The 27,001-nt window shown below is 39.4% G+C and overlaps 1 protein-coding gene across 3 annotated transcripts; it reads right to left on the reverse strand.

Annotated features, from left to right (window-relative positions):
* On the reverse strand, positions 1–26,572 carry LOC106574344 (pleckstrin homology domain-containing family A member 3). Of its 3 annotated transcripts, XM_014150204.3 has the most exons (8): positions 26,207–26,545; positions 22,775–22,891; positions 22,363–22,518; positions 18,860–18,996; positions 17,008–17,181; positions 1,160–1,203; positions 850–965; positions 1–438 (listed from the first exon to the last, which is right to left on the reverse strand). In XM_014150204.3, the coding sequence occupies exons 1-8, from the start codon at positions 26,244–26,246 to the stop codon at positions 383–385; spliced, it is 840 nt and encodes a 279-aa protein (XP_014005679.1). In that variant the 5' UTR covers positions 26,247–26,545; the 3' UTR covers positions 1–382. The 3 variants fall into 3 exon arrangements, with proteins under 3 accessions (XP_014005679.1, XP_014005680.1, XP_014005681.1); XM_014150205.3 differs by lacking the exon at positions 22,363–22,518; XM_014150206.3 differs by lacking the exons at positions 22,363–22,518; positions 22,775–22,891 and having other exon boundaries at positions 26,207–26,572.
* Between the last annotated feature and the right edge of the window lie 429 nt (positions 26,573–27,001).

Here is a 27,001-nt window from a genome sequence, read left to right on the forward strand (position 1 = left end):
ATAAAATATAGACAGTACAATGCCTACAAGTTTGCACAGGCCTACTGAACAGACAGACCAGTTACTTGACAGTGGACTACCAATCTCAACTCCAGGACCTGGATTTAAAAAAAACTTCTAAAGAAAAAACATAAGCTTAAGAAAAGTCCAGAAGATTGTTCCTAAGTGCAATTCCTCAAAGATATTCTTAAGAATTCATGATTTTCTTATGAACCTCGTAAAATATATTTTTATGAAGGTTTGTGAATTTGGGCCCAGTCTCTCTTTATCTGAAGCCACTGGTGAGTATTTGGTGAGTGACAGGACAGGTCAGATGGACAGGTGAGTCTCTGGAGTGTCTGACATGGCTCTGGGACTGATAGGTCTGATGGCACCACACTCCTCAGGGACAGGAGGAGTCCCTGTTCACACTGGCATTGAGACACAGCACAGCAGCACCTGTATAGATGACACAAAATGGAGGCCAGGCTCATTTTCAGCAGGAGAAACCATTTTGAAACGGAGGTGCCTCAACATACATGACTTGTCCAATTAGAAACCAAAGTGTTTTGGTACATTGTGCCCTGCCCTACTAGACACCAGCCACGACTAACAACTTATAAAAAGGGAATGTGTGTGCAAGAAAAATACTGAACATAAATAACAAAATGCTAAAAAAAAAATACACTCCAGTTTATTTTTACATTTTTGTACATTTTTTTTTTTTAATGATTAAATAAATGAAAACACGTGGAAGGTGTCTGGTATTTGAATTCACAAACTTAGAGTCTGAGAAGTGACATCATTTGGTAATTACTGTAATGGTTGAGGGGAGCAGTGTGTGTGTATGTGTTCGTTCATATCTCTTACGGTCCATCTCATAAACACAGCTGTCACTGTGAGCCTCTGTGTCCGAACAAGTCCGTGTCCTCCTCTGGGTTGACCTTTGACCTGATAACACACCCTCCTTTGGCGGGAGGCCAGACCTGGAAATGACAAAGGTTTCACTTAGAAACAGATCTAGATACAGATCTAGGATCAGCTTCCCCAACCATTAGTGGGGGAAATATACAACTGTCCCAAGATCAGCATCTAAGGGCAAATTCACCCTACACCTGGTAATGACAAGGACCTTTGTTTGTAGTAGAAAGAGTGGAATGTTTTCTGTACGCAAGAATACCTGTCAAAATTGTACGTGCCCGGGTAACTTATGGACCGCTTCATCTGCAAATGGAAAAAGGAAATGGAGTTAGTACCTGTGCCCATCACTGATTAACATCTGCAATTGTGGTATATTACAAAACATGCGTCGAAAAAGTAAGTAACATTGGAAACTAAAACACCGTCTCTGTTCAAGTCGACAGAAGCTCTGAAGCCCTAGGCAAAGATTGGAATTGTATCATTTGAATGACTTAGTATCTGGCTAAAACAACTTAGTATCTTGTTCGAACAATTTGTATCGCGTTTGTTGTTCAAACTATATACTAATTAGTTTAAAATAGATACCAAGTAGTTTCAACCACTTATCTCATTTGAATGACAATTGTTATTTTGTCTAATTAGACCTTATTTGTTATGCAGCTTGTCAGACCGTGTAATGATTGCCGCAGCAATTCCATCCATTGATAAGACTATTAATTGACAGTTCTTTGATAGCCTAAAGCAGGGCTGCTTTGAATGCCAGAGCATGTAAGTATGCCGCAGAGCGTAATTTGAGCAAATGAAAAAAAATGTTGTCGGCATTCTCTCCTGCTCCCATGTCACTCTGGTACTGCTCAGCCACAAGCTCTGGGCATGCTCTGTCTAGCATTTTTTTGTTTCCTTTATCACTATTCTTTTAATTAGGCCTTTTTGGTTTAAATTATTTAGCCTACTGCACCCGCAGTAGCCTATATCTAGTTTATATTCTACTTTCTAACTATATGAAATGTAGTTTCAATTTTGAAGGACTTCAAATGTATTAACATATGTTTTAGATAGGCTAGTGTAAAATGTTTTTCTTGGAATAGAAACACCATAATATAAATCAATTTAATGAATCTAAAATATCAGAAATAAATAGTAAATAATAAAGGCCACTTTGAGCTTCTTTTCATAAATAAAAAAAGTAATAATCCCAAATTGCAACGGTCAAATGATTTGCGCACAACAACAAGCACCAACAAGCTTCACATGTGCATTGAGCGTGGGAAATGTGCTCTACAAATGTCTTATAATTATTATAAAAGACAGAAAAATTCACATGTAAAAGCGTAATTACATAAAGGAACATTAGTGAGAATATAGAATATATGAAAAGCTTCAAATTGAAAAATATATTGAGATAAAGCCGCCACGGTGTATGGATGCTATTTCAAAAAAATCTATTACATTTAAGTAGTGACCGGCACAGAGTCCAGCAGGACAGTGTCATAAGGCTGCATAGTCGTAGGTCTACACTTCACCACTGCTGGACGGAATGCACAGCCGTCCTTCATTGTGAGCTAAAATGTTATGTGTGCGACACAACAGGTAAATGACAATAACCTATTAACTTGATGGTAAGGCAAAAAATAAATATTGATTTGAAAGCATCCATGAGAGGGAGAACCATGCGTAATGGATGGATTTGGCGGACGTGCTGCAAAATAAATCCTCGCATTGCAGGGATCCACTTGATATTTGAATTACTACCTCATCTATGTACCTCACACATACAATTATCTGTAAAGTCCCTCAGTCGAGCAGTGAATTTCATACACAGTTTCAACCACAAAGACCAGGGAGGTTTTCCTATGCCTCGCAAAGAAGGGCACCTATTGGTAGATGGATAAAAAAGTACAAAAAAACAGACATTGAATATCCCTTTGAGCATGGTGAAGTTAATTACACTTTGGATGGTATATCAATACACCCAGTCACTACAAACATATGTGTCCTTCCTAACTTAGTTGCCAGGGATTTCACCATTGCGACTTTAAAACAGTTACAGAGTTTAATGGCTGTGATAGGAGAAAACTGAGGAACATTGTAGTTACTCCACAATACTAACCTAATTGACAGAGTGAAAAGAAGGAAGCCTGTACAGAATAAAGAATATTCCAAAACATGCATCCTGTTTGCAACAAGGCACTAAAGTAATAATGCCTAAAATGTGGCAAAGCAATTCACTTTTTTCCTGATTACAAAGTGTTTGGGAAAAATCCAATACAACATATTACTGAGTACCACTCTCCATATTTGCAAGCATAGTGGTGGCTGCATCATGTTATGGGTATGCTTGTAATCATTAAGGACTGGGGAGTTTTTCAGGATAAAAAAAGAAACGGAATGGAGCTAAGCACAGGCAAAATCCTAGAGGAAAACCTGGTTTCGTCTGCTTTCCACCAGACACTGGGAGATTAATTCAAATTTCAGCAGGACAATAACCTAAAACACAAGGCCAAATCTACACTGGAGTTGTTTACCAAGACAGTTTATGTTCATGAGTGGTCGAGTTACAGTTTTGACTTAATTCTGCTTGAAAATCTATGGCAAGAACTCAATATGGTTGTCTAGCAATGATCAACAACAAATTTGACGGCATTTGAAGAATTTTGAAAAGAATAATGAGCAAATATTGCACAATCCATGTGTCAAAAGCTCTTAAGAGACTTACCCAGAAAGACTCACATCTGTAATTGCTCCCAAAGGGGATTCTAACATGTATTATCAACTCAGCGTGTTGAATACTTATCTAATCAAGATATATTAGTATTTTGTGTAGATCGTTTCCATTTTAATCCCACTTTGTGGAAAAAGTCAAGGGGTGTAAATACTTCCTGAAGGCACTTTAATTAAACAATATTTTAGGGAGTGCAGATTACCAGCGTAGAGCTGTTTTTACGCAATAATCTATGTTCTCTTTTGGTGATATCACTATTGCGCATGCCCTTGGTGACAGTGTGTTCAATTACAGACAAAAGTTGTTTTGTCGGGTTTGTAGTGTGTCTCTCATAGAACATCTGATAATTCAGTTGCCTAAGTACTTCAGTTTTATAGACAGCATATTCTTGTACAGTAAAAGCCCCTCCCTTGTCCACTGGGTGGATGACTATAGAGGTGTCATTCTGGAGACTAAGGGCTTGTTTCTCAGAGCGGGTAAAGTTATTCCTAACATAGGGGATATGAACTGTAACTCAGTCAAATCTTTAAATTGTTTCATGTTGCGTTTATATTCTTGTTTAGCATACATAGGGGAATGTATAGCTATGCCTTGGATCAAGTCAAGCAAGGATGCAGCACATTGAAAAAGAGAGAAGACATCTGGGTAGTGTTCATTAGGCACCAAATGGGAGAAAACCGATTGAAACGGAGTGACAACCTGGAATTTTCCAACACGAAATGCTCATTTTGCAAAACGTTGTCTGTTGCATGGCCTAATGAACACACCCCTGTAATGAAGCTGTACGGTGATTTTTGTATTTATTATTATTTAGGGGTGGATCAGCTTAATATTGCGGAAAGATTGTTGCTTCCATCAGTGTAATTGTCTGCATCATTTCCAATCCCCAATATCTGTTTTTGGTAAATATACATATCCATACATACCTATATAGATATACATACTTTTATTTAGAATATAACTTTATTATTCCCCGCAAACCCTATCACCCTTCCCAAATGGAGTAAACTAATAAACAATAACACTTACACGGAACCCAAGCCGTCTGCGTGCATGCGCCATCGTTCATACATTTATTTTGTCCCCTCACACCAAACACGATCACGACACGCAGGTTAAAATATCAAAACAAACTCTAAAACAATTATATTAATTTGGGGACAGGTCGAAAAGCATTCAACATTTATGACAATTTAGCTAGTTAGCCTCTCTGGGCTAGGCGGGACGAATTCGTCCCACCTACGCAACAGCCAGTTGAATCCCGTGGCGCGATTTGCAAATACCTTAGAAATGCTATTACTTCAATTTCTCAAACATATGACTATTTCACAGCATTTTAAAGACAAGACTCTCGTTAATCTAACCACACTGTCCGATTTCAAGAAGGCTTTACAACGAAAGCAAAACATTAGATTATGTCAGCAGAGTACCAAGCCAGAAATAATGAGACACCCATTTTTCAAGCTAGCATATAATGTCACAAAAACCCAGAAGACAGCTAAATGCAGCAATAACCTTTGATGATCTTCATCAGATGACACACCTAGGACATTATGTTATACAATACATGCATGTTTTGTTCAATCAAGTTCATATTTATATCAAAAACCAGCTTTTTACATTAGCATGTGACGTTCAGAACTAGCATACCCCCCGCAAACTTCCGGGGAATTTACTAACAATTCACTAAATTACTCACGATAAACGTTCACAAAAAACATAACAATTATTTTAAGAATTATAGATACAGAACTCCTTTGTGCAATCGAGGTGTCCGATTTTAAAATAGCTTTTCGGTGAAAGCACATTTTGCAATATTCTCAGTAGATAGCCCAGCCATGACGGCTAGCTATTTAGACACCCACCAAGTTTAGCCCTGACCAAAGTCAGATTTACTATTACAAAAGTTTGATTACCTTTGTTGTCTTCGTCAGAATGCACTCCCAGGACTGCTACTTCAATAACAAATGTTGGTTTGGTCCAAAATAATCCATCGTTATATCCAAATAGCGGCGTTTTGTTTGTGCGTTCCAGACACTATCCGAAATGGTAAATCAAGGTGACGAGCATGGCGCAATTCGTGACAAAAAAATTCTAAATATTCCATTACCGTACTTCGAAGCATGTCAACCGCTGTTTAAAATCCATTTTTATGCAATTTTTCTCGTAAAAAAGCGATAATATTCCGACCGGGAATCTGCGTTTCGGTAAACAGAGGGAAGAAAACAAAGCATTCGGTCGACGCGGGCACGCGCCTGAGTCTCACAGTACTGTAACCAGCCACTACCCAAACGCGCTACTTTTTTTTCAGCCAGAGCCTGCAAAGCCACGATTCAGCTTTTGCCGCCTTCTGAGAGCCCATGTGAGCCGTAGGAAGTGTCACGTAACAGCAGAGATCCTTTGTAATGGATAGAGATGGCAAAGAAGGCCAAGAAATGGTCAGACAGGGTACTTCCTGTACAGAATCTTCTCAGGTTTTGACCTGCCATTTGAGTTCTGTTATACTCACAGACACCATTCAAACAGTTTTAGAAACTTTGGAGTGTTTTCTATCCAAAGCCAATAATTATATGCATATTCTAGTTACTGGGCAGGAGTAGTAACCAGATTAAATCGGGTACGTTTTTTATCCAGCCGTGTCAATACTGCCCCCTAGCCCTAACAGGTTAGCTTGCACTTGCTAGCTAATTTGTTCTATTTAGCTTGCTTACTGTTGCTAGCTAATTTGTCCTGGGATATAAACATTGAGTTGTTATTTTACCTGAAATGCACAAGGCCCTCTACTCCGCCAATTAATCCACACATAAAACGGTCAACCGGATCGTTTCTAGTCATCTCTCTTCCTTCCAGGCTTTTTCTTCTCTTGACTTTATATTGCGATTGGCAACTTTCATAAATTAGGTGCATTTCCGCCACTGACCTCATTCGTCTTTCAGTCACCCACGTGGGTATAACCAATGAGGAGATGGCACGTGGGTACCTGCTTCTATAAACCAATGAGAAGATGGGAGAGGCAGGACCTGCAGCGCGATCTGCGTCAGAAATAGAACTGATTTCTATTTTAGCCCTTTGCAACGCAGAATCTCGTTGGCGCGCGCAAGCAGTGTGGGTGCAATAATTGAATAACATAGATTTCTACATTTATTTTGCAACGCTTGCTCACGCGACGTGATGCAAGCGGTGTAGTCAGCCTGTTAGGCTTCTACATCTTACACACATTTTACAGACACAATCTATTTTACAATAGTCATATTTTGTTTGTTTTTGGTCCTTCCTATATTTTTGATGTCCATCCAGTTTGATTCTATTTGTAACTGTGGTATTTCACAAAATTTCTGAACCTATATACACATTTTACAGACCCCGTATGTTTTACATTGGTTACCTTGTTATATTGATTGACTATGGCTTTTCAAATCACCCAGTACTGCTATCTGCAGCGTTAGGAAAATGCTGCAATTATTCAGCCATTCCTGAACCTGTGACCAAAAACGAGCTACATATGGACAATATAAAAATAATTGATCTAATGACTCTGCCTCCTCACAGCAAAATCTGCAGAGCTGGGAAGATTGTATCCCCCATATATATAACATTCTATTGGTTGCAAGAATTTTGTATAGTAATTTGAATGGAAAAATGTGAAGTTTTGAATCCGGCGCTGTTTTGCGTATCAATTCATAAACCATGTGCCATGGAATGGGTACATCGAAAATCTCTTCCCAAATATTTTGCAATTTATATGGCACAGCTGTCAGTTTGTTGGTCCTTAAAACTCTTAGGGAACAAATCCCGTTAACGGGACCGATTTGACAACATCCGGTGAAATGGCAGAGCTCCAAATTCAAATTAAATTATTAGAAATATTTAACTTTCATACAATCACAAGTGCAATACACCAAATTAAAGCCTGAAATCTTGTTAATCTAGCCACCATGTCAGATTTCAAAAAGGCTTTATGGCGAAAGCAAACCATGCTATTATCTGAGGACAGCACCTCATCAAACAAACACAGACAATCATATTTCAACCCGCCAGGCGCGACACAAAACTCAGAAATAACAATATAATTCATGCCTTTACCTTTGACGAGCTTCTTCTGTTGGCACTCCAATATGTCCCATAAACATCACAAATGGTCCTTTTGTTCGATTAATTCTGTCGTTATATATCCAAAATGTCCATTTATTTGGTGCGTTTGATCCAGAAAAACACCGGTTCCAACTTGCGCAACATGACTACAAAATATCTATTAAGTTACCTGTAATCTTTGTCCAAACATTTCAAAAAACTTTCCTAATACAACTTTATGTATTTTTTAACGTAAATAATTGATAACATTTAAGACGGGATAAACTGTGTTCAATACAGGACGAAAACAAAGTGGAGTGAGCTTTCAGGTCGCGCGCCACTAACAAACAGTACACTTCACTTGACCCTCGTTCTGAACTGCACTACTTCTTCATTTCTCAAAGGTAAAACATCAACCAATTTCTAAAGACTGTTGACATCCAGTGGAAGCGATAGGAACTACAAGCAAATGCCTTATAAATCTAGATCCCCATAGAAACCCCATTGAAAAAAGAGTGACCTCAAAAAAAAAAAAAAAAGAATCCTGGATGGTTTCTCCTCGGGTTTTCGCCTGCCAAATAAGTTCTGTTATACTCACAGACAGAGTGTTTTCTATCCAAATATATAAATAATATGCATATCCTTCAGGGTCTGAGTAGCAGGCAGTTTACTTTGGGCAAGCTTTTCTTCCGGATGTGAAAATACCGCCCCCTAGCCTAGAGAGGTTAAATGAAATTGGAATATGTTTTTATTCATCACACTTTTCTTTAACCATTTATGTTGTTTAATACAGGGCCGACATACAAGTTCCTTACTTTTGTCCCCTTCCATTTTTGTGGTAATGCTGCAATTAGTTGGTTATAATTTTGGGTAGAGCAGACATTTCCATATGTCTGTGTTAGCTGCATGTGTGACATAACTCCACCAGTCCTATGTATGATATCATTCACTAAAATTATACCTTTTTTAAACATTTCTTTGAAAAATATGTTTTTTTTAAATCAATCATTAGTATAATCGAGTTTAACCACAACATTTGTTGTATTATTTGTTCTGTCTTTTCAGGTGGATTAAACTGAAATTGCAACCAACTTTCTAAGGCTTGTTTAAAAAAAGAATGATATTTTGGAGATGCTTTCATTTTCAAATAACCGAAAGTGAGCAGTTGTAATCTGAGTAAAGGGAAAAAGGCCATTCTTGAACATAGGATGACACATTCCTACCAATTTACTAGAGAACCAGTTTGGATTTAAGTATAACTTTTGTATGTCTGATGCCTTTAGTGAGAGGTCTAATGCTTTAATATTTAATAATTTCTGCCCTCCGAAATCTTATTCATTATATAAATAGTCCCTTTTAATTTTGTCTGGCTTGCCATTCCAAATAAAATTTAATATTTTTTGTTCAGATAATTTAAAAAGCAGGGCATTGGGTGCAGGCAAAACCATAAGCAAATAGGTAAACTGTGATATGATTAAAGAGTTAATCAGGGTGATTTTTCCACAAATAGACAGGTATTTTCCTTTCCATGGTAACAAGATCTTAACTATTTTTGCTAACTTTCTATAAAAATGTATTGGAGTGAGATCATTTCTTTCTTTTGGGATTTGTATAGCGAGTATGTCCACATCTCTGTCAGACCATTTAATTAGTAAACTACACGGTAATGTAAAATTTGCATTTTTTTGTGATCCAATACGTAATATAGTACACTTGGTTTTAATCCAGAGAGGATAGCAAAATTATATAGATCCTCTATGAGGTCTTGGAGAGATTCTAATTGTGGTTAAAAAAAAAAAACATGAATCATCAGCGTACAATGACACCTTAGCTTTTAAGCCACAGATTTCTAATCCCTTAATATTAATTGTTGGATCTAATTTGAACAGCTAACATTTCGATGGCAATAATAAATATATATGCCGATAGCGGACAACCTTGTTTTACTCCTCTAGCTAGTTTAAAACTTTGAGATGTAGCCATTATTTACTATTTTACACCTAGGGTTACTATACATAACTTTAACCCATATAATAAAAGATTCACCAAAATTGAAATATTCTAGGCATTTACATTAGAGGTTGACCGATTAATCGGAATGGCCGATTAATTAGGGCCAATTTCAAGTTTTCATAACAATCGGAAATCGGTATTTTTGGACACCGATAAAAACATTTTTTTACACCTTTATTTAACTAGGCAAGTCAGTTAAGAACACATTCTTATTTTCAATGACGGCCTAGGAACGGTGGGTTAACTGCCTTGTTCAGGGGCAGAATGACAGATTTTTACCTTGTCAGCTCAGGGATTCAATCTTGCAACCTTACGGTTAACTAGTCCAACGCTCTAACCACCTGCCTTACATTGCACTCCACGAGGAGCCTGCCTGTTACGCGAATAAGAAGCCAAGGTAAGTTGCTAGCTAGCATTAAACTTATCTTATAAAAAAACAATCAATCATAATCACATGTTAACTACACATGGTTGATGATATTACTAGTTTATCTAGCGTGTCCTGCGTTGCATATAATCGATGCGGTGCGCATTCGCGAAAAAGGACTGTCGTTGCTCCAACGTGTACCTAACCATAAACATAAATGCCTTTCTTAAAATCAATACACAAGTATATATTTTTAAACCTGCATATTTAGTTAATATTACCTGCTAGCATGAATTTCTTTTAACTAGGAACATTGTGTCACTTCTCTTGCAACAGAGTCAGGGTATATGCAGCAGTTTGGGCAGCCTGGTTCGTTGCGAACTGTGTTAAATCCTTCCCAAATGGGGGAGGATTTAACAAAAGCGCATTTGCGAAAAAAAGCACAATCGTTGCACGACTGTACCCAACCATAAACATCAATGCCTTTCTTAAAATCAATACACAGAAGTATATATTTTTAAACCTGCATATTTAGCTAAAAGAATTCCAGGTTAGCAGGCAATATTAACCAGGTGAAATTGTGTCACTTCTCTTGCATTCATTGCACGCAGAGTCAGGGTATATGCAACAGTTTGGGCCACTGGCTCATTGCGAACTAATTTGTCAGAATTTTACGTAATTATGACATAACATTGACGGTTGTGCAATGTAACAGGAATATTTAGACTTCTGGATGCCACCCGTTAGATAAAATACGGAATGGTTCCGTATTTCACTGAAAGAATAAACGTTTTGTTTTCGAGATGATAGTTTCCGGATTCGACCATATTAATGACCTAAGGCTCATATTTGTGTGTGTTATTATGTTATAATTAAGTCTATGATTTGATAGAGCAGTCTGACTGAGCGATGGTAGGCACCAGCAGGCTCGTAAGAATTCATTCAAACAGCACTTTCGTGCGTTTTGCCAGCAGCTCTTCACAATGCTTCAAGCATTGAGATGTTTATGACTTCAAGCCTATCAACTCCCGAGATTAGGCTGGTGTAACCAATGTGAAATGGCTAGCTAGTTAGCGGGGTGCGCGCTAATAGCGTTTCAAACGTCACTCTCTCAGACTTGGAGTAGTTGTTCCCCTTCCTCTCCATGGGTAACGCTGCTTCGAGGGTGGCTGTTGTCGATGTGTTCCTGGTTCGAGCACAAGTAGGAGCGAGGAGAGGGATGGAAGCTATACTGTTACACTTGCAATACTAAAGTGCCTATAAGAACATCCAATAGTCAAAGGTATATGAAATACAAATCGTATAGAGAGAAATAGTACTATAATTCCTACAACCAAAAACTTCTTACGCGGGAACCACCAGCTTTCATATGTTCTCATGTTCTGAGCAAGGAACTTAAATGTTAGCTTTCTTACATGGCACATATTGCAGTTTAACTTTCTATTCCAACACTTTTTTGTTTTTGCATTATTTAAACCAAATTGAACATGTTTCATTATTTATTTGAGGCTAAATTGATTTTATTGCTGTATTATATGAAGTTAAAATAAGTGTTCATTCAGTATTGTTGTAATTGTCATTATTACAAAAAATTATTTTTTTTTTAATTAAATTAAAAAAGAAAGATTTGGCGGATTAATCGGTATCCAATTTTTTTGGTCCTCCAATAATCGGTATCGGCGTTGAAAAATCATAATTGGTCGACCTCTAATTTACATAAACGCGAGTCGTACTTGATTAAAAGCCTTTTCAAAATCAGCTATGAAAATCAGGCCTGGTGTCCCCGATATTTCATAGTATTCAAATATTTCCAGTACTTGTCTTATACACTGCTCAAAAAATAAAGGGAACACTAAAATAACACATCCTAGATCTGAGTGAATGAAATAATCTTATTAAATACTTTTTTCTTTACATAGTTGAATGTGCTGACAACAAAATCACACAAAAATAATCAATGGAAATCCAATTTATCAACCCATGGAGGTCTGTATTTGGAGTCACACTCAAAATTAAAGTGGAAAACCACACTACAAGCTGACCCAACTTTGATGTAATGTCCTTAAAACAAGTCAAAATGATGCTCAGTAGTGTGTGTGTGGCCTCCACGTGCTTGTATGACCTCCCTACAACGCCTGGGCATGCTCCTGATGAGGTGGCGGATGGTCTCCTGAGGGATCTCCTCCCAGACCTGGACTAAAGCATCCGCCAACTCCTGGACAGTCTGTGGTGCAACGTGGCGTTGGTGGATGGAGCGAGAGATGATGTCCCAGATGTGCTCAATTGGATTCAGGTCTGGCGGGCCAGTCCATAGCATCAATGCCTTCCTCTTGCAGGAACTGCTGACACACTCCAGCCACACGAGGTCTAGCATTGTCTTGCATTAGGAGGAACCCAGGGCCAACCGCACCAGCATATGGTCTCACAAGGGGTCTGAGGATCTCATCTCGGTACCTAATGGCAGTCAGGCTACCTCTGGCGAGCACATGGAGGGCAGGGCGTCAGTGGCGAATTTGCCAATCTTGGTGTTTTCTGGCAAATGCCAAACGTCCTGCACGGTGTTGGGCTGTAAGCACAACCCCCACCTGTGGACGTCGGGCCCTCATACCACCCTCATGGAGTCTGTTTCTGACCGTTTGAGCAGACACATGCACATGTGTGGCCTGCTGGAGGTCATTTTGCAGGGCTCTGGCAGTGCTCCTCCTTGCACAAAGGCGGAGGTAGCGGTCCTGCTGTTGGGTTGTTGCCCTCCTACGGCCTCCTCCACGTCTCCTGATGTACTGGCCTGTCTCCTGGTAGCGCCTCCATGCTCTGGACACTACGTTGACAGACACAGCAAACCTTCTTGCCACAGCTCGCATTGATGTGCCATCCTGGATGAGCTGCACTACCTGAGCCACTTGTGTGGGTTGTAGACTCCGTCTCATGCTACCACTAGAGTGAAAGCACCGCCAGCATTCAAAAGTGACCAAAACATCAGCCAGGAAGCATAGGAACTGAGAAATGGTCTGTGGTCACCACCTGCAAAACCACTCCTTTATTGGGGGTGTCTTGCTAATTGCCTATAATTTCCACCTGTTGTCTATTCCATTTGCACAACAGCATGTGAAATGTATTGTCAATCAGTGTTCCTTCCTAAGTGGACAGTTTGATTTCACAGAACTGTGATTGACTTGGAGTTACATTGTGTTGTTTAAGTGTTCCCTTTATTTTTTGAGCAGTATATTATCTCCAATGTATCGTCCATGTAGACAACCTGTCTGATTAGGATGAATAATATCTGACAATACTTTTTTAATTCTATGCGCCAAGCATTTTGCTAGGATTTTTGCATCACAACACTGAAGTGTAAGAGGCCTCCAATTTTTTAAATGGACTGGATCTTTATATATACCACTTGGGTCCTGTTTCAGTAATAATGATATCAGACCTTGTTGCGTGTCCGATAATCTACCATTTATATAGGAGTGGTTAAAACATGCTAATAATGGTCCTCTGAGTATATCAAAACAAGTTTGGTATACTTCCACTGGTATGCCATCCAGCCCTGGAGTTTTCCCAGCCTTAAAGGCTTTAATTGCATCAATAAGTTCCTCCTCTGTAATTTGGCCTTCACATGAGTCTTTCTGTACAGATGTTCATTTTACATTATTTTAGGAAAAAAATCCATACAATTAAATTCGGTTGGTGGAGATGGAGGAGACTGAAACGAAAACATATTCTTAAAGTACTTAACTTCATCTTTCAAAAATATCATTCGGTGAATCATGCATGACTCCATCATTTGTAACAAGTTTCAATAAAACATTTTTGGTAGCATTTCTATATTGAAGATTGAAAAAGAATTTGGTGCATTTTTCCCCATATCACATCCATTTCGCTTTATTATAATATATTACACAAGATCTTTCTTGAATAAGTTCCTCCATTTCTTTTTGTTTTTCCTCTAACTTATTCTGTGCCTCTATAGTACAGTTTTTATTGCTATCTAACTGTACTGTTAGTCCTTCAATTTCCTTTGTTAATATGGACTCTTTTGATCTACATTGCTTTTGTTTGTGAGATGAGTACTGAATTGCATGGCCTCTAAAGGCACATTTAAATGTGTTCCATACAATAAGGGGATCTGCTATGTTATGTTGGAAAAAGTCAGTTATAAATTCTTCTGTCCTAGTTCTAAACAATTTATCATCTAGTAGGCTTTGATTAAATTTCCAATATCCTCGCCCACGTGGAAATTCTGTAAGAGTAATATATATGCCAATTACGTGATGATCCAACCGCATTCTGTCCCCTATCAACACTTTTTACATTTTTGGTGCCAGAGAGAATGACATAAGAAAGTAATCAAGATGACTAGCTTGACTAAGCTTCTGCCATGTGTATCTCACTAGGTCAGGGTATTTAAGTCTCCATATATTCACTAATTCCAATATATCCATGACATTCATGATTTCCTTTAGTGCCTGAGGGTGATCGTTTGTAATGCGATTTCCTTTACGGTCCATAGAGGTGTTTAAAACTGTATTAAAAATCTCACACCATAATAAGAGTCTAGTGTTGCTTGTAGAGTTGATAAATTCTTATATATATTTTCAAAGAAGCTTGGATCATCATTATTTGGACCGTATAGGTTAATAAGCCATATATGTTTATTGTCCAATAACATATTTAAAATAATCCATCTACCTTGATGATCTGTTTGGACAATTTGCTCATTTGGATCAAAATTACTGTTAATTAATACCATCACCCCTTTTGAATTTCTTTGCCCAAGGGAGAAATATATTTTGCCCCCCCAGTCCTTTTCCCACAAAACTTAATTTTACATTTTTGAATGACTTTCCTGTAAACAATAGATATTATATTCCTTCTCTTTTAGCCAGGTAAATACTGATCGTCTTTTCTTATTATCTGCTAAGCCATTACAATTGTAACTGGATATACTTATTTCAACACTTAGCATAATGAGACAACTTTCAATTCTATTTATCACAATATATGTTTGTAAACGTACCATTAAAATGTAACATGGTGATTGAGTGTCTACTGTATATAGCTGTACCATGATATTTGCATTGCTACTAAGTAAACCTCCAATTGGTCTCCACTATTCCACCTGCTAAAAGCCCTCCTCATCCCAAGTTGGGTTGTCATCCCAATGCCCGGCAGACCACCCCCGACCCCCGTATCCCATAGCCCTGAAGAGACTGGGATCCATCCTTCGAAAAAAGCACACAGTGACATTACAGAACAGAAGTATATCAACTGCCAAATGCATTTCCATCGCCCTCACCTCAATTTGTATTATATATAGCATCTAAAAATTATATATATATATATATATATATATATATATATATATATATATATATATATATATATATATATATATAAAAATCCTGTTTCTTATTTTCCATAATTAGCTATTAATATTTGTAGTAATGTAGACAATTTATGCAAAAGGATTTTACCTCTCACCAGTCTCGCCATTACCAAAATTACATTATTGCAAGCAATTATTATATTAGCAAACAATTATTGTGAATCATCCTATATTGTTCCTAACATCTTTTACTCCTTTGCAACAGTTGTGGGATACGCACATACACCCACACACTCAACCCATTTCCCCCACACAACCATAGGCTCGAATTCAACAGTTGCACCATCCCAGAGCCCAACTCAAGGACTTGATTTACGAATGCATATACAGTTGCAGCTGTATGAGATTGGCCTGTAAGACTGTGCAAAAACAAAAAAAATGGGCAGAAATGGGAAGATTTTATTAACCATTGTCACATCCTAGATGGAGGTCAAATGTACCCCTTTTCCCTGAAACACCCACAACACGGTCCCCCGTATTGACCATATTCCCAAGCATCTCCATGCAGTCAGACTTTTGATTTTGTGCCACAATAATATACCCCCTCTCTGAATGTCCGAGTGTGACCCCCTCCCCATGGGTTACTGCAGCTAGTGTTGCCAGCACTGCCACTGCCTGGGTGGGGGCACCCCACCGGCTAGGTACAAGGTCATCAAGGTTCTCATTAGCAGCTTTGAGAAATTCCTTGTATAGTATGCTCTGCCTTTAGGGGGCTTTGGCTTTGCAGGACCAACCCTGCCAAGCAGGCTCAGAATCTTGAGGGGGCAGTGCTGCTCTAGGTCTCTGACCACATTTTGGCGGCATACAGACCGCTTACAGCAGGCCCATAAAACAGTTAGGGACTTCTCCTTAGTATCTGGATCATTCAGGTGGGTATCTAGGGTATAGGGTTGTGGACCGTTCCATCAATATAGGATCATAAATAAATAAATTAGATGTATGATTTATTTTAAAAATGTAGTTCCCCATGATAGGACAATAAATGAAATGTAGAATTTATTTTAAAACGCTGTTCCACCATGATAGGACAATAAATAAGAAAAAGTATATCAATCATCTGAACAACATTGAAAGTTCTCTCACACCCGCTCACAGCAATACATTGGTTCTGGGATATGCAACCATTTCCTTCCTCACTCAACGACACACTTTCCCAAACATAAAAAAAAAAAAAACACCACACCATCCACACATACTGTGCCTTCGGTTTACTGAGTTTTTACCTTCACCATGTTGAATTTGTGTTCCAATTAGTTATATTTGAAGATATATAGAAAAGCTATATTTTTTTGTTGTATTATTTCAAACCACAACCGGCTAAATTGTTTTCCTCGTCTATAAGAACTTTATCATTTTTAAGATAGCCATGGATTAGCCTTTGTGTCTCTGAACAACAGGTTATCAATATGATGAAGTTGCCCCTAGACATTAATCATTGGTCAGTTTAGCATTTTCCCCACTAATAGGATTGGGGAGGGGAATCTCCTAGATCTGTACCTAGGGGAAACTTCACCCCGGAGCTAGACAGTACGTTGAATACCATCCTACCCGGGAAATCTGTATTGGGGACGGAGAAACAGGGGACATCATCATGTTATCTGGAGGGTTCAACAGCACCATGTCTGTCTTGAACTTGGAGTTGGCCATCTTCATACATTCTTCCAGTGTTTTGATGAAGGTGTAACACGTGGCACTCAGTAAAGAGGAGGCCTCATTCAGAGTCTGGAGCAACAAAGAAAAGACAAGGAGAGGTGAATCAGTCAACAACAATTGGAGATTAGGCACAGACAAAAATAAAGACCTAAACATAAACAATATTAAGCCTAATATATTGGTTTGATATAATACACAGACATGCCTCAGACCTTCCTAGGTGATGTGAAGAAACTACTCTGTTTAAATTGGCAACACAATTTGTGTTAGTAAAAAAGTGCTTGAAGAGTTTTTACAGGGCTCCAAACTGCAACCATTTAGTCACATTTGGCAACCCTTTGACTTTGTATGTTACATTTTTTAAATTGGACATACCGGTGAGAGTTGCACATTATACCTGGTCACGTCAATCAAAACTTCAAATGTTTTGGGTGGATAAAACCCTGCTTTTGTTAAACAGTAAAGTGCACTGAGCCCGTTTCAACAGGGCCAGCTGATGCGATGAGTGGGACTCTCACACCCTCTTCTCCCCCCTCGTGCACCCCGAAAAATGCATTATGATTGTATAACATTTAAAAATGCAATTGCGGGGGTAAAACACACGTTTGGAAGCAAGCTGCTGTCCATGCAAAAGAGAGTAGGATCTCGGCTTTCTTTAAGTATACTTTTTATTTCTCAACTCTCAATATTTAGCTCAAGGCACACTGTTCTACAATCAAGATATCTGATATGGCTTTGAAATACGGAGTGCACTAGGCCTCATTGGGGACATTTCATTTACTGTTAGATTAATACATGGCAACACTAGCAGTAGGTGTTATAGTTTGAGTCAGCAATCGAGCTAATGTGTTTGAAGTTCACTCCCTTAGGTGGTGAATTAGTACCAATTGAATTAGGCCGATGTCATATTAGTGAACATAAACATGAACGCAAAACATTTTTTATTCTGGAGTCCTATTTTGACAGTAAAACATAACAATAATAACCTAATTATCAACCCAAAATTCATGACAATCACTGTTACATATCAAAAATATCTTGAATTATGCATTCCTGCTTGGACATGTTATATGTAACAACTTATTTATTGAATACTATGAGTCTATTGCACTTCTTAATAAATCACTGTAAATTTAAATTACTTTCTAAGATGATTACTTTTCTATTATTTTTCTATTGCGTGTCCCCGCAAAAATGTGGGAGTGCGACCAAATTGTGGGCTGGTGCCACCAACTGAAAAAGTTACTGGCTCCAGTGCCACCAGTGGGAAACATTAGTCTGGAGCTCTGGTTTAACATAATTTCTGTATCCATCAAAACAAATATATATTTTTGCTGTCTGTTTTTATTTCCCCAACCCTGGGCTCCCAGTCTCACCACACCAAACACACAGGATAAGTGCCTTTCTCAAGGGCACAACTGCAGTACCAGCTTGCACCAGATATTTCCTCACCAGCCTTGGGATTTGCACCGGCAACACTCCAAATCCTGGCCTGTCGCTCTGATCTCGTGTACAGTGGCACTACAACCATTTAATTTGGGGTAGATGAAGACTAAAACAGCAAACACACCCACGCTGATGATTTCTGACAGCCAACAATAGGGCGGCGTCCCAATGGCACCCTATTCCATACAGCGCACTACTTTTGACCAGGGCCCATAGGTTTCTGGTCAAAATAAGTGCAGTATGTAGGGAATAGTGTGCCATTTGGGACACAGCCTAGCTGAAACCATGCAGGTATAGTTACCTCCGAGCTGGAATTGGAGTGGTCTCCTTCCTGGTCCTCAGACTCCTGTATCGTGTGGACCTGCTGCATTAGCAAGTCACAGTAGAGACGCAGCTCTGACATCTTCGTCTTAAGAGATTCTGTCTTCTCTGTTATTTCTTCCAATAAAAAAAAATATATAACACTGTTATTTTAGTGAGAGACCCTTTAAGGCAAGGTACTGTAACTCTAGCCTGGTTAGTGGTCTACATCTGTTGGTGCTCTTCAGTGTTTCCCCTAGGATTTTTTCCAGTAGGTCAGAGTTAGCACTTATCTAAGAGTGTGTTTAGTCCGGTTCCCTTTTTCAGGGCAATGTGAAGACAAAGCTCCCCAGTTTGCTTGTCATTACACTAGACTACTGCAACACTGTTTCCCCTGCCATGCCCCTCACATTGGTGCCACAAAAGAGAGATGAGGATGTGAAGGTTTGTTGGAAAAACATGTGCCGTTTTTGGATATTGATTGGATGGGGAGAAATTCCCAAATATGTGTGGAAATTTGTACTGACACGATATTCAGATCATTTGTTTGCAATATATGATCTACTTGGGCGGCAGGTAGCCTAGTGGTTAGAGCGTTGGACTAGAAACCGAAAGGTTGCAAGATTGAATCCCTGAGCTGACTAGGTGAAAATCTGTTGTTCCTAGGCCGTCATTGAAAATAAGAATTTGTTCTTAACTGACTTGCCTAGTTAAATAAAGGTAAAATAAAATTTTTAAAAAATACTCCAATATAGATTTGGCCATGTGTTTTAGGTTATTTTCCTGCTGAAAGGTAAATTAATTTAAGCAATTGTTTTACTCCTAAATTGATTTAGGTTTGCCATACCAAAGGGATTGAATACTTATTGACTCAAGACATTTCAGCTTTTCATTTTAATTCATTTGTAAAAATTTATAAAAACATAATTCCACTTTGACATTATGGGGGTATGTAAATTCAACCCATTTTAAATTCAGGTTTACCCAATTACTGGGAGTTTGAGTGTGCGGCTCTACTTTTATAGCCTAGAAATTCAGGCTGTAACACAAAAGCGCGTGTAAAAAGTCAAGGGGTGTGAATACTTTCTGAAGGCACTGTACATGATACCAAGTCTAGTTCCAAGACGGCGGCAATTATAAAAAATTAAAAAGTAAATTGGGCTGATTTATAGGCACATTGAATGAACCATGTTGCACCGTAGTTTAAAAAGTCTGTGGATAGCGCCCAAACTAAGACGTCATATCTGAATTCCTCCATCTTTATGCACGGTCGCCATTACAGCATTATTTAATCTGCAGTACTCCTCTACTATTTATTCTGTCACCAATAATATTTACATGCTAATATCATATTCTGATTATAATTACGTCTCATCTTTTAACTAAATGCAATCTATTATCTTCCAAAATGTAAGTTTCAAGTTTTATTAGTTGTGTTTACGGATACTCATGGTATACATCGTCCAACGAAATGCTTACATGCAGGTTCGTTCTCGACAATGCAACAACAAAAATCTAAAAACCTGAACAAAGTAAATGGCTCAGTAGAATCTAAGAAACGTTTTAGCATAAGTATAATACAAGAAGGGACAATTCATAGTCTAATATTTACACGTGTATTGGGGAAGGGGAATGGGGGGCAGTGTATAATCTGAGCAGTATAATAAGAGTCTGGTAGCAGCAGTTGTGAAGTGTGTGTAGCATGAATGTGTGTGTGTGTGTGTGTGTGTGTGTGTGTGTGAGTGAGTGAGTGAGTGAGTGAGTGAGTGAGTGAGTGAGTGAGTGAGTGAGTGAGTGAGTGAGTGAGTGAGTGAGTGAGTGAGTGAGTGAGTGAGTGAGTGAGTGAGTGAGTGAGTGTGTGTGTGTGTGAGTGAGTGTGCAGAGAATCAGAGCAGGTGGTCAGTCCAGTTCAAGTGTTCAGCAGTTTGATGGCTTGTAGATAGAAACCGTCTCTTAGCCTGTTGGCATCCGACTTCATTCTCCGATACCATCTGCCGACGGTAATGGAGGGAACAGCTTGTGGCTGGGGTGTGTGGGGTCCTTGATGATGCTGCATGCCTTCCTCAGGCACCGTTGCGAGTAAATGTCCTGGGATGGGTGGGAGCACGGTTCCAGTGATGTACTGGGCCATCTTCACAACCTGCTGGAGGGCATTGCGGTCGTGGACGGAGCAATTCCCGCACCAGGCCGTGATGCAACCGGTCAGGACCCTCTCGAAGGTGCAGCGGTAATATTTGGAGAGGACCCGGGACAGTATACCGAATTTCTTCAGCCGCCCTCTTGACAAGACAAGTCCTCGGTGTTGTGGACGCCGAAGAACTTACAACTTGTGATTCTCCTGCTCCCTCTGCGTCCTGAAGTCAACAAATCAAATAATTTGTTTTGCTGAAGTTGAGGGAAAGGTTGTTGTCACGACACCACAATGCCAGTTCACTTACCTCCTTCCTATAGGCTGACTCGTCGTTGTTGGTTAAAAAGCATACAACCTTGGTGTCGTCAACAAACTTGATGCAGTTGGTGTCGTGCAAAGCCACCCAGTCGTGGGTGAATGGGAAGTATAGCCGAGGACTGAAAACACACCCCTGGGGGCCCCTGTTTTAAGAGTCAGTGTAGAGGTGGTGTTGTTGCTGGATCCAGTTGCAGAGGGTGGTGTTCAGACCCAGGGCTCTGAGTTTGGTGTCGAGCTTAGAGGGAACAATATTGTTGAATACTGAACTGTAGTCAATGAACAGCATTCTCACATAGATTTCTCTGGTCGAGCTGTGAGAATAGCGATGGAAATGGCATCTTCCGTGGATCTGTTGGAGTGGTCGGAAAATTGGAGTGGGTCCAGTGTGCCCGGCATGATGGCCTTAATGTGGGCCATGAACAGCCTCTCGAAGAACTTCATGATGACAGGTGAGCGTGATGATAGTCATTTGGGCACGTCATCTTGGTGTTTTTGGGCACTGGGACCATGGTGGGCTCCTTAAAGCAGGTGGGGACTACAGTCTGGGACAGGTTGCAGATGTCAGACAAGACGCCCGCCTGCAGGTACGGAACACACTCAGAGAACAGGACCAGAGACGCCATCTGCGCCGACGGCTTTGTGAGTATTCACTATTTTTTTGGTTTTCTTCACGTCAGCCTCGGTGAGCAAAAGCAGCTGAATTCATGTTTGAGTCGGTATTGTCTTTTTGCGTCCCTCGTACCTGTAAGTACGTATATCTAGCGGTCCGATAACACAATCTGATGGAATTGCTTGTCCTGCACTTTGTAAAAACCCAAAATGCATTGAGTGAATGTTTGAAAAATATCCTGGTTCCTTTCTTAACATAGGAATGTGAATGCAAAGAGGACTCGGACCACAAAATAGGTGAAGTGAAAAGTCCTCATTCAAAGGCAAGGGCAGTGTGAATACAAAGATGACTGAGTTATTTAGCTTCTTTTTTTTTACCTAAAGTTCACTTTAAAGAGGACTGGGGAGATTAATGACGAACAAAGAAAACACTGCTGGGTCAGTACCTTTTCCTTTATTGGCCCTTGTGTCAGCAAGGCCGGCTTTGGAACTTCCAAGTGCCACAAGCCACTTCTGTCGTTCGGCAACATTGACAGCTTTGACGTAAAAATGCTGCTCTCCTGGTATGATCAGTTCCAGTCTGGTATTGTCAGTGGCGTGAACTAATGAAAAAGATGTCAACACAACCCTTCAGCACTACAAGTACAAGAATCAACCATAAGTCGAGATTCAACAGCAAATACTACCTGTACTGAGATTAAAGGGGTTTAACAGGGCAACATGGGGTTTAAACGACAATAATTAGAAACCCTGCCAATGTTTGGGTAAACAGCGGAGGGATGGGAGTTAAGAAATGTAACCACTACCAAATTCATAGGGTGAGTGGCACAATATAGGCCTTTCAGAAACAAATCATACCTTTGATTTCACAGACGGACATCTTAATACTTCCTTTGCTCCCTTTGCAGACATCATCTTGAGAATCATAGTAGGAAATTATCCCATCATCTAAAACAAACCAGCGCGGCTGCCACCCTGCAATCATTTCAGATACGCTAGGTTAGTTCTTCTTGAGCTGACAACTTTGTTTTTACAGGTTAGTTCTTCCTCAGCCTAGTTAGATATCAACACAACCAACCAGTAGTACCAAGAACACCTAGTCAATCACTCTTCCAGGTAGCCTAAACTCAACTCCACGATTTACGATGGAGTTGAGCGGCAACTAGTTTGAGGAGGGGGCAATTGTGACCTGCAATTTGGGGCATTTCTGCATATGCAAGAATCCCTCATACTTCTATTTGTCCATTTTAAAGCTAGGACTCTGGTATACAGGCGGAAGTGCTCCAGTACAGTAGGTGGTGATAATGCACCATAACGATGGATGCCAACTGACGATAAACTCCACAGAAGAAGAGGTGGGGGCAACAACAGTAGCTAGCTATGATAAAGTGTCCTTCGCCCCCACCTGTCGGGCAATGTTTTACAACATTGCCCGACAGGCGGGGGCAAAGGACACTGTTTATATATAGGTGCTAGCTTGTTAGCAAGCTAGAACTCCGGTACACAGCAAGCAGGAAGCGGGATAGGAAGCTAGCTAGCACACCGGTAAACAGTGTCCTTCACCCCCGCCTGTCGGGTAGTGTTTTCACACAGTTCTGTTAATGACAGTGAGGACAGGTGTTCGGCAAGCGGGAGCAAAGGACACTATGTGCTAGCTAGCTAGTGGGATCGGTAGCTAGCACACCGGTAGACAGTATCCCTCGCCCCTGCCTGTCAGGCACTGCTTTGCCGCAGTTCTGTTAACGATGACGAGGCCAGGTGTTTGGCAAGAGGGAGCAAAGGACACTGGGTGGTAGCTAGTTAACTGGGTCATTCCTACTTTGCGGTGCCTGTTCTGTCAGCAGGAAATATCAGTTCTTATTTAGTTTAAATGTGATTCCAAAAAGCTTTAAATATAAGGTCAGGTGTCCTTTACCTTAAAAACACCAACATTTGGATATTGAAAGGGCATTTTAAATACGTTTTTCCCCTGTGGATTTAAGCATTTTTGTCATGTCCCCAGGTGTTATTCATCAACTTCTAATAGAAATAAACCATTAAAAAAATCCCCCCCTCCAAAGAAATTATGAATTATTTTATAGTCCTAGTTAAAATCTCAAAACGTTTTTTTTTCTTCATGATTATTGTATTTATTATTATTGCATTTTAAATGTTCTGTGTCCTTGATATCACCTTCCAACCTGTTAGTTTGTAGCAATTTGTAGTAAAGCTGCAATACGTTTTGGGCGAACTGACCAAATTCAAATAGAAATATGAGTTATAGATGTCATTGTCATAGAAAGCAAGTCTAAGAAGCAGTAGATTGCTTCTATGTGCGCTATTTCTATGCGTCCCATTCTTAAATTTAGTTTCAACCTCGGTTTTGTACACCAGCGTCAAACAGCTGAAAATACAATATTTTTGGGTTATGGAAAATGTATTTCACAGCGGTTTAGATGGTACAATGATTCTCTACACTAACCTTGCTTATTTTGTCACATGAACTGAAAATAGCCAAACTATTAGAATTTTAGCAACCAGGAAATGCCAGAGTGATTTCTGCATAGTGTATCTTTAGACTTTAGGCTTTCAATGACAATGTCATATTTATATGTTCAGGTTGTGGTTTGGTTGAAAAACAATGGTGCAAAGCTAAATAAATATAAACAGTCAGTTTGATCTATTTTCCCGTGTTTCATGACATTAGTCTGTCTCACTCATACATTTCCACACTAATAGGCTAAATTATAGAGAAAATGTAACACATTTTCTACATGTTAAAATACATTACATATAGAGGTTCAAAACCTGTTCAAATGTTTACCATTATGCTAGTTTAATCTCAACACAGAGCTATGACTAATTTAGGCTACAAATGTCCACCCTGTTAGGTTCCACCTTGCCTAAATGTCAGACTGTAACCATGAATATCAGTCTGAAAGAAGTAGTTGTAAAAAAGACGCATCTCTACATGGCAGAATGTTGAATAAAATGATATTTACACTTACTTTACCGGTTGTACATGCTGTTGGTCCTTTTTGCGGTAGGAGGTGGAGATAGGGTATCCACAAGAAAGCCTTGTTTACCCCACTTTTTGTGGCGCGGGTGGGTTCTGTAACTTGTATTTTCAATCTGTTAACGCATTGCACATCATGATCAATATGTCAACAATAACCGAACATGACCGAAGCACATTTCCTCGCAATCAGCTGGAAGTGTTTGCGTTCGGTTAAGCTCGGCCATATTGTGTAAGTGTTTGTCACATGCGAATTGCATCAGTATTGAAAATAAAAACCAGAAATACAAACGATAAACAGATCAGCATCGGCCGACTTAAGGTTGGGTTGATAACACTCCTCGGTGGATATTTTGTCTCACATCCCTATCTGCAAAAGGACCAACCGGTAAAGTAAGATTTTATTCAGCATTCTGGCTTGTAGAGGTCGTGAAAGGAAACTTTCCTGATCCAAACACTAATTTCTATGTCTTGGGTCTTCAGGCTAGGTTCCACCCTGTAATTATTATGCAATAACTGTATGGGATTATGCACCTAAAATAGATCTAAGTGCCTGAGTTTTTCTGAAAGAATACAAAACAAATAATATATACACATCTTTTTTTTCTAAAGTTATGAAGTCCAAAAAGTACCGCAATGTAGGAATGACCCAGCTAGGATGACTCCGATACACTGGAGGCGGGTCGACACCGGTAGATATCTAAGACACTGGTAAAGTGTTCTTCACCCCCAAAAAACTCATAAAACTTGTATTTCCCTTTTGACCACATTTCAATCGCATTGACAATCAGGGGAAATCTGCAGATGCAGGAATCCCACATGCAGGAACGCCCCGAATTGCAGGCCCCAATCACACACTGTTGACTAGTGTGGGCAAACTGTTACTCCGTTACATAAAATGAAGTTATTTCTATTTTTTTTAACTACTGATTTCAGCACCCAAAGAATATCCCGCAATTACACACGACATTGGTAACTGTATGTGACAGTGGCGCTCCAATCCGCCCACAAGCACAACACTAGTCACAGCCCAACTCCATCGTCAATCGTTGAGTTTAGTCGGTTAGTGCAGTTAGCTAGCTTACATAAGTGTAGTTTGCATCTTATAAAAGTTAGCTACCTTAGACATATCAAATTACACAGAAAGGGCTGTGAAGGGTAGACAATCAGATGTAGGCTGTGTTTTCTATGCGAACGTTGGCTTAGCTAAATTGAATGTCAATATGACAGCTTTGTTAACGAGATAGTTTAGCTAGCTAGACTATGGACCAAAGACAATAAATGCATAGTGTTACCTGTCATATAATTTGTCCACTTATAGAGAACTCCTTCCATAATGTGCTTGCAGAAATACCACACGACCCACGTCTCCAAAAATCTCGTCGCTAGCTAATACTGATAACGTACCAAAACTCGCAAGCAATTTAGCTTGCCAACTTCATGATGGTAGCTAGCGAAAACCAAACTAAAGATGTATGTTAACTTCACAGTAGATAATGCCATGTGAATGACTATGCGTCGGCCAACAACACAGTGTGAATTCCGTTCATTTTGTTATCTTGTTGTAATTGAACTAGCGTTGAATAGCCGATTGCCAGTTGATCGCTTCCTAGCTAGCTAGCTACATTTGTAAACAAAAAGTACGTCACGTCCGTTTTGAGCCTTCAAAATACAAGCTCTCGTTTTACTTAGAGGCTTTCTTTATAAGCACAACTTTACACCCCATAATTCTCCTACATGGAACAGAGAGAAATAATAATGGCGTATTTATGTAGAGTTTTTTGATAAACTCCGAAAATAAGGTCAGTGGTAAACAGAGGTTTAGATCTTATACGTTTTGTTCTATGCGTTAATTGTCATAAACTAACTACACTTTTTGTGAATTTTGAAGAATTTATGTAATAAACAAAAACACAAAGGCTTATTCATGAAGGTCATGTTAACTAATATTATCTCATACAACAAAAAGTATAAGATCTCCTAAACCTGTCTTAACCTCAGACCTTATTTTCAGCATTTATTCCAAAACCCTATTATTTCCCCATAAAATGTTCCCAAATAGATGGCTAAACAAACCAGTCTGTGACAGT

This window comes from Salmo salar, chromosome 16 (genome assembly GCF_965601325.2).
Source record: "Salmo salar chromosome 16, fSalSal1, whole genome shotgun sequence".
In the NCBI taxonomy this organism is placed as follows: domain Eukaryota; kingdom Metazoa; phylum Chordata; class Actinopteri; order Salmoniformes; family Salmonidae; genus Salmo; species Salmo salar.

Bases quoted from the DNA above. Each gene is read 5' to 3' on its own strand.
- LOC106574344 (XM_014150204.3), bottom strand. From the start codon at position 26,246: ATGGAAGGAGTTCTCTATAAGTGGACAAATTATATGACAG. The intron at 18,997-22,362 runs GTACTGACCCAG...TTTTATTGGAAG, and splicing joins AAGGGCCAATAAAGGAAAAG to AAATAACAGAGAAGACAGAA. The intron at 1,204-17,007 runs GTAGGATGGTAT...TTCCATTTGCAG, and splicing joins CCCCAATACAGATTTCCCGG to ATGAAGCGGTCCATAAGTTA.